Source organism: Ursus maritimus, unplaced genomic scaffold, assembly GCF_017311325.1.
Source record: "Ursus maritimus isolate PB19 unplaced genomic scaffold, ASM1731132v1 scaffold_12, whole genome shotgun sequence".
Taxonomy (NCBI): Eukaryota; Metazoa; Chordata; class Mammalia; order Carnivora; family Ursidae; genus Ursus; species Ursus maritimus.
The window spans coordinates 8,002,665-8,010,906 of record NW_024423564.1 but is presented as its reverse complement, the minus strand read 5'-3'; the positions used below and the strand labels follow the sequence as shown (position 1 = coordinate 8,010,906).

Here is an 8,242-nt window from a genome sequence, read left to right as displayed (position 1 = left end):
GCCCCCCCCCCCCCCCCCGAGCCCCTGACCTGGCTGCAGCACCCTGATCTCCAGAAGGTTGGAGGTCCGCTCGGCCAGCCGTGTCCAGGTGTTGTTGTAATTCCTCCGCCACAGCTCGGCCACGCACTGGTACTTGCCCGCCTCCGTGTCACTGGCCCGGCTGATGCTCAGACGCACGTTGTTGCTTGACTCGGCCTTCTCGATGGCCGTTCGGGTTCGGAAGCTGGAGGACCTGTCCCCCCACTGGACCCCTCCGTCCCGGGTGAAGGTCACCAGGTCATGGAACTCGAGGGTGCCTACCGGCTGGAACCGCCACGTCACTGACACGGGGACCCGGGCAGGGTAATGGGGCTTGATGATACACTGCAGGTCGAAGGAGTCGCTGTAGGTCACCCCCGGCGTGCGGGAGATTGCTGTGACCGCGAAGCCCATTTCTGGAGAGAGAGCAGAGAGACTCCGGCTAGGGGAGACAGCTGGCTTTCCCAGGGCAGTGTGCCACAGTGATGCGGCTGTTGGGAAAGCTAGCGGAGCAGAGCCAAGGCTCTGGGTCTCTCCTGCTGCCCAGGCCAGTGTTACTTTATCTCTCACGTTGAAGCACCAGCCCAAAAGATCGCAAGACCCCACACACAGAGGCCAGAGGCAATTCTCCCTGAGCAGCACTAAGCAAATCCTTTCCAATGAAACCTTCATGTCGACCTGCCTCTCAACAGTCCCCTCCCAGGGACTGAGGTCATGCGGGCAGAGCCATTCCAGAAATCTTGGAGATCTTAGGATCTCCATGCTAAAACAGGAGAAAAAAAAGCCCCCAGGGCAACTTCATTCATTGCCTGCATGGTGGACACAGCTTCCAGCCCCGACGCCTCCTCTGTCTGGTCTGCAGCGCACTGGGGCTTGAACAGGGGAGGCAGATGGAGGACATGTCCCACCTTCCCTGGGCTGGGCAGCGGAGGCTTGCTCACCCGTCTTCTTTCTACTTTCCTTGTGAAATCCAGGGGAGATGGGCAGTGAGGGAGCCACGGCAGGTGGTCTGACCTTGAGCAGGTGGGGACCTGGGGTGACGTGGGCTTCTGCAGTCACAGTAGGCTATGTGGCTCTCAAGACTCCTTATGGATGGGCAGCAGACTAATCCCTGATACCAACTGCTCAGTGGGGGTGATCTGAGGTCCTTCACCTTGAAACGCTGCTTAATAGTAATGCATTGGTTATGGTCATAAAACTGGGAACAGCCAGCATTTACTGAGCACCGTGTGGCAGGCGTGCCAACTGCTGTTCTTCCGCCACACTTCACCGAATCCTCAAAATGACCTTGTAGGACAAGAAGGCGCACCATCCGTTTCTTATGGACGAGGAAGAGGCGTGGAGAGCCTAAATGAACTGCCCACGGACAAGCTGCTAGTCGGTGGCAGTCAGGGCTCTTATCAGGTGGTGTTACCCCAGGGACGTGGTTAGAGGCACAGACCCCTGAGCCAGATGCCCGACTGTGACACTTTCTAGTTGTGTGATGTTGAGCAAATTACTTCATTTCTCTCTGCCTCTATTTCCCCATCCGTAAAATGGGTCCTTATGAGGATGAAATGAGTTGCTATGTGCAACATACTTGGCATGGGATAGTACCTGGCACATGCCATATTTTGTTGGATATGTCACTTGCCAAAGAAACAAAATACACACAAAGGAAAGTACTTTAAATTCCATGGGTGAAAGACCAGGCACAGAATTAATCTTTTGGCATTATGTGGAGAGGTTAAGTTAGAAAATAGGCTGACATAATTTGCTAAAAACTCTGGATCTTCAATTCAGATTTCATAAGCTATCTTTATGTACCCTTAAAAAAAAAAAGTTAAGACTCAGAGACCCACACTTACGCCTGAAGTGGCTGTGATGGTCACTTGTGCCCCTGCGTACAGTATGTTGCCCCGAGGGTGGCGGAACATAGGACCTCTGGGAGAGGACACACACCAGGGTTCCTGGCCTCAACACCTGAAGGGATGAGAGCTTCTCCAAGCAAGCGACTCTGTCTAGGCTTGACAGAGCACACACCATGATCACCGTGCACGGAGCACCCGGCTTACTCGAACTGGTCACAGTGGCCCAGGAGCAGCTAGAGGACGTACCCACCTGTTATCTGGCAGGGGCACCTGCTGAGAGCGAGCCCTACCTAACTGCACCAACATGAAAACTCGAGTGGGTCACTATCTAGACTGACAGGCCACCTGACCCCAGCACGGCACCCTTCCCTTTCCCTGCCCCACCCCCTTGGGCCGCCCTGATTATGGCTTTGGCCAGAGGCGCCCCAGAGGTAGAGAATAGGGAAGCAGAACCAAGCCCCGGGATCCCAGGTCAGAGCCCCTGGTGACCCTGACTGGGGGAACCACAGACATATGGTGAGAAGGAAAAATCTCAGGGGATTAGCGGAGTCTGTGAGGTGACCTCTAGAGCAGCACTCCTGACGAGCACATCCTAACCACTCCTTGGATGTCCCTGACCTCATGGTGTGGGGAAAATGCCCGTGACCGGACAGCCAGATGTTTCCTTACAGGTGCCATTGCCCCAGGTCCACACTGATGCTGATGGAGCCAGTCGGCAAACTCAACCACTGGACGAAGTTCCCACAGATGGAAATCTAAGCAATACAATGACTGCAAGAAGCAGGTCAATCTTGGGGATTAAGCTTTTAGAAAAAAAAATTGTAATTCTAATCTTGGGTGGGGAGGATAGAGTAGTCTGTTGAGGGCAAAACCAGCCAGGCTGCCATCTTCACTGGGCTGGGTCCGAACGCGCCACCAGCTCTACCTATGAGGATGGAGGACAGTGGGCCACGTGGTCCCAGGAAGTGGGACCCAGAGCCACTGAGCACAACTGATGTCACAGCTGTCCTGATAAACAGGAAAACCTGACAAGACAACAAGTAGCAGGCTGGCCTTTGACAATTTAATATACCGATTATATTAGGCAGACAGACATTGATAGAACCCTCCTTAACTGCCCTGTGACAAGCAAATCTAATTCTCTGGTTTTAGCAAATCTCAAGGTATCTTTTAATTTCTTGCTAATGAGGAAGTGGCTTTCCTAAGGAGGTGCCTTATAGAGGAAGAGATAAAAGCACAGGCTTTGAAAAAAAAATTGAGAGACTCCTGGCTTCCCTGGTCCGACTGTGGGTCTGTCATTTAAAAGCTGTGGCCCTGGGCAAATGAGTTAACCCTTCTCACTCAGTTTCCTTGTAAAATCGGGTTTAGCTCTTGGCTAGGTGAAAATTCAAAGGGACAATTAAGCTTTAGTGCTTAGACTCAGCCAGGAACATAGTAAATGCTAAATAAATGGCAAAAGGGGATTTTCTACCCTTGTCTGCCCTGCTCTGGCCTTTTGAAGGGGGCCGAGCCCCTGGGCTGCAGGGCAAGAGAGCCTGGGGGCAGGCGAGAGAGGCCTTGCTGGGGGGGGGGCAGTTTTGGCAGTGGCCACGTTCCCACCCCAGGGCTACCGCTCCTGCTGGGTGGCCTCAATCCCTTGGCCAGAGTTCTTCGAACTTCACTCCTACCACACAGACCCAGGAATAGTGAGTGCCCCCAGCTGCCACCAGTCCCCGGGGCCCCGCTGTGCACTACTGGCCCCGTCAACCCTACCTGCACCTCAGTAACAGTCCCTTCAATTAAGCCCTTGGGAAGGTGCCATCCGTTTCCTGCCAGAACTCTGATAAAAGTCGGGGTAAGGTTCTTGACGTGGGAGCAGTCTCCCCACAGCAAGACTGCTGGATGTTGGAGCACCTGGGTGGCTCAGTCGGTAAAGTGTCTGTCTTTGGCTCAGGTCATGATCTGAGGGTCCTGGGACTGAGCCCCACGTTGGGCTCTCTGCTCAGCAGGGAGTCTGCTTCTCCCTCTCTGTTCTCTCTCTCTCTCTCAAATAAATAAATAAATAAAATCTTAAAAAAGAAAAAAAAGAAGAAAAGAGAAGAAAGACCGCCAGATGCCTACTTACCGAGAGCCGTGATGGAGATGGGGGTGCTGGCCCGGCGCTCCCCGACGATCTGCCATTCGCCGTCCACGGCCCGCACCCATTCAGTCACGTGGCATTCGTACTGGCCCTCGTCCTCCTTCCTGCTGTTGAAGATGCCCAGGCTGAACGAGTTGGGCTGCACCTGCTCCATCTGGACGCCCCCAAAGCTGCTGCGCTCCCAGTAGGACGCGCCTGGCTGTACGGTGCCATCCCGGTCCAGCCACATGATGTTGCTACGGCGGTTCTGCCGGTCCACGAGCTGCCAGATGACGGAGAAGCGGCCCTGCGGCCGGCCCGCCGTGCGGATGCTGCAGGAGAAGTGCAGGTTCTCACCCTCCAGGATGACGCTGGCGTTGCTGGCCACCTCCACGGAGATGCTGCTCTCTGGGAAGAGGGAGAGAGGGCCACGCTGGGGCTTGCTGGCCTCTCCTGCACCCTCCCCGCGGACGTAAAAGGAGGACGGGTGCAGAGGTCAGGCTACGCAGGTGCCGTTCCCCTGGAGGATAAAAGCCCTCTGACACTAGCTGCCGCAAGCCCTGGCTGGTTCTGGGCATTGCTCCCCAGGATTTTAAGATGCATAACCTTGGAGGCCCTTTGCTGGGTACCAGGATAATGTGTGGGATAAGGAGGGTCTAAGACCTGACACTGAATCAGAACCTAAGAAACACAACACGATGACCATACACTTGGGGCATAAAGGCATTTATCAGGGAATCTGTTCCACTGGGGTTCAAAGATTTGTCAACTCGGGAGGAGTTTCACTAAGCTGAATGACTCAGGAATTCTACTTCACCTCAATCTTCCTCTCATTCGGTGCCTGCACCGTCAAATAAACGCGGGACGTCCATAACGTGCCATGAGAGCCCTCCAGGACAACGTTATTAGCAAGCAGCACAGAAGTGATGGGACGTACTTGGAAGGTAAACATGAGCTTGCTTGGCTGTGGGTAATAACGGAGCAGGCGCCTCGTCTCACAGACGGGTGGGGAGTAAGCTCTCAGCCTCGTCATTAACGCAGAGGAACAGACCAAGGCCACCTGCTCTCCATCCTGCCGCCCACATTCAGGCCTGGTGCCACTGCTTTGACCTTAACACCTCCTGCCAATCACAGTTCGGGCTAAGGATCCACTCCCTTTGCTCCTCTGCTCCTCACTTAGCTCTATGAAATCACTCAATCGAATTATTTCAACTCTACGTGCCTTCTTCTGTGAGATAGGGACGGTGGTATTTATATTGTGCACTTTTTAAAGATTAAAAAGGAAACAAGACAATGTATACAAATCACCTAGCACACAGGAGGTTTCCAGAAGGGGTCACCGTGATCATGATTAAGTTTACTATTCCCAGTTACTGTTGGTTTTATAAACACCCTGGATGTTCGAATCTGCCTCAATTATGCATACATTATTTTGTGTAATTGTCTATACCGAGTTTAAAAAAACCCACAAGTATTAAAGAATACAAAGCACCATAACTAACTCGGCTTCCATTTTTCAGGTACTACCCGCATGAAATGCAACAATTTAAAATCAATCAATTAAATCAAATCCCAGATCAATACCCAATTGCGGAGGGGGGGACCCACAGACACCCATAACCATGCATTTGAATCGATCTCTTCTCCCCTGTATTTCTCCCACAGGCAGAAACAGACAACGATGAGCACCGAGCCCCAGCAGGTAGTTTGTGCAATGGTGAGGATGCCTGCTATCCATTGTGGACTGGCTTGTTTCACAGGAAAGATAGGTCTGGACAGGGTGGGAAAGAGGAGTTCTCCCAGGAGGGCAACCTCCCCAGGAGCCGTACCAAGATGATTTATGGAGATGAGAAGGCTCCGGGTTAGCTACCCTCTACAGCACTAGGAGGCTAGAAGCATGGATTCGGAGGCAGGCAGCCCTGGGCTCTAGGCCCAGGTTTACTGCTTCCCAACTCTGTAATCTTGGGGTTCTCCCTTAACCTCCCCACACTTTCATTTCTCGTGTGCAAAATGGAGGCGCTGAGAGTTCTTCTCGGGGTCATGACACTGACAGTACTGGAGGAGGTAATTATTTCTCATCATCCTCCTCATTAATAATAATTCCTCTTTAGGTCAAAGACTCAGCCCCAGCATGATCATTCCAGGTGGGGACTCGAAAGGACAACTCCACATCGAGGGATAAAAATCCCTTCGCTTGCCTCCAGCAGAAGAAATGCCGTGCAGGGCGTCCCTGCCACTCCCTCCTGTCACCCCAGTGGACTCTTCCAGAAGCCCTGGCTGGGTTACGATGGGGGCTGCTGCTTGAGGGGCTGCGGCTCGAGCAAGCCTGGAAGAACCGCACGGTCAGATGAGGACCTCTGAAAAGAAAAACCCGGCCGGCGGCCCAGGCAAAGGCAGATACAAACCCAGCGGCTGCACGGCCTGTTAAGACCCGTTCCAAGCGTTCCCGGGCCTGAGAAAAAGGCAGCCGACAATTTAAAATTCTCTGGATTAAGTGAAAACTAGGACAGACTAATGAGACTCTGACTGCGTGGGCGCCAGTGAAATGTCCAGTCAGGAGGCGGGTGGTGCAGCACAGGCTACGCCGTGGGTCCGGAGTGAGAAGCGAATGTCCCTAGCGCCACGCACGCCCGACCGCTCACGCTAACGGAACTGCCTGGGCCACTTCTCCGCACGGTGCTCCGGCTTCTTCGTTCAGAGGGTGGATAGGATTTGGGCCTCTACAGGAATTTCAGGGATAGGAGCGGAGAAAGAGGTGATCTATGCGGAAGCACTTGGGCTCTTGGAAGGAAAAGCGCCATTAAAATTCGAGGTATTATCACCATTCCCGATGTGACCGTTGTACTCTGGTAGACTTACCCAAGTGGCCTTGGGGCAGGATCTGGTGGTGCTGAGGGACTTTAACTACCCAGTTATCTGCTGGAAAAGCAATATAGCAGGCCACAGGTCATCAAACAAGTTCTTGGAAGGGGTTGGGGGAAATCTCTTAGTACAAAAGACATAGGGAGTAAACCGCGTGGCTGCCCTTCACTGGGTCCTTACAAAACAACGAGGGATTAGTTGCAGATTTAAAAGTAGAGAGTCCGTGGTTAAGGCAAGCACAAACCGACAGAAAACAGTCAAGAGAGTGGGCATTCAATTCAACAATTTCAACTCTACAAATACTCCACAGGCACCTACCCTATGCAAAGCACCATGCGAGGCATTGCAAGGGGAAAAAAAAAGTCTGAGAAACAAAATAATTTCGAGATAATCAGGTGTGCGTGAGAGATTTGTAAAAATAAATAAGTACGGAAGAAAGGAATCCTGTTGGTGAGAAAAGAAAAGAGGGGCAAGACCCCTATGTCTACTTTTTCCTTCTCGCTTGAGGAGAACTATATTAAAAATGTAAAAGTGTAAATCAAAACGTAGAGGGAACCATTACAAGGCTAAGGGAAAGAACAGTTTGAGCAGTTGAGAAAAGGTTAAAGGTTAGTTTAAAAACGTCACTGCCTTATTTAAAATCAGGCATGGTAAGCTGTAATTCTCTTTTTACTAAAAACAGAACTATGAGAGAATTGAAAGGTTAATAACATCCTGATACTAGGGGATGAGTAAACACTGTAGGATCAAACTCAGGTGGTGCCCCGAGTTCCCAGCCACGGCCGCTCCCCACCCAGACGAGGCCAGCTGCCATGGAGACAGCAGCCCACCCAGAGCCTTGGGAACCAGCTAAGCTTTAAGAGGAAGGCTCTGCTCCAGGAAGACAGGAGAGGTCCCATCCACTGACTTTTGAAAGCGCAATTTCAACAGGGAAGAGACACTTAGGGAAATGCCAACCCTTATACCCAAAAACCCAGACAGCAAATCCTTTTAAATAACGTGCTTTATGATGGAAAATCCTCCCATAAAAGACCAAACCCTGTAAGTGAGATTTCAAGGTAGGCATCTACCCACTTCTCCTGGGCTCTTAGTTCCCACGTGGGAGCAAACAGCCATTCCTGGAGTCCTGATTTCCCTCCAAGCGGAGCTGGCACGGCTGGCGTTAACAGAGGGTTGCTAATGGTCAGCTCTGGGATGCCTCTTCCAGCCTGCAAACACACCCCCGTGCTCTGCCTAACTGGGGGGTGGCTGAGCACGGGCAGGCGAGCTGGAGAAGGGAGAGAGATGAGCGGGTTTCTCTGCCAGCGCTGACTGAACTCTTGAGTGCCACGAGCCCTGCCTTCCCCTCCCCCCACACAGCTCATCATCCCCCCGACTTCCCTTAAGTGATGCCAGCCCCAGAGCAGACCAGGGG

The 8,242-nt window shown here is 52.5% G+C and overlaps 1 protein-coding gene across 1 annotated transcript in view; it reads right to left on the bottom strand.

Annotated features, from left to right (window-relative positions):
• The window catches only part of IGSF3 (immunoglobulin superfamily member 3), a 92,787-nt gene that overhangs the window by 24,361 nt on the left and 60,184 nt on the right, over positions 1–8,242 (bottom strand). Inside the window, exons 6-7 of the mRNA XM_040626863.1 lie at positions 3,973–4,374; positions 30–434 (exon numbers count right to left, since the gene is read on the bottom strand). Coding sequence (XP_040482797.1) covers positions 30–434; positions 3,973–4,374 — 807 coding nt within the window. The remainder of the gene's footprint in view (positions 1–29; positions 435–3,972; positions 4,375–8,242) is intronic.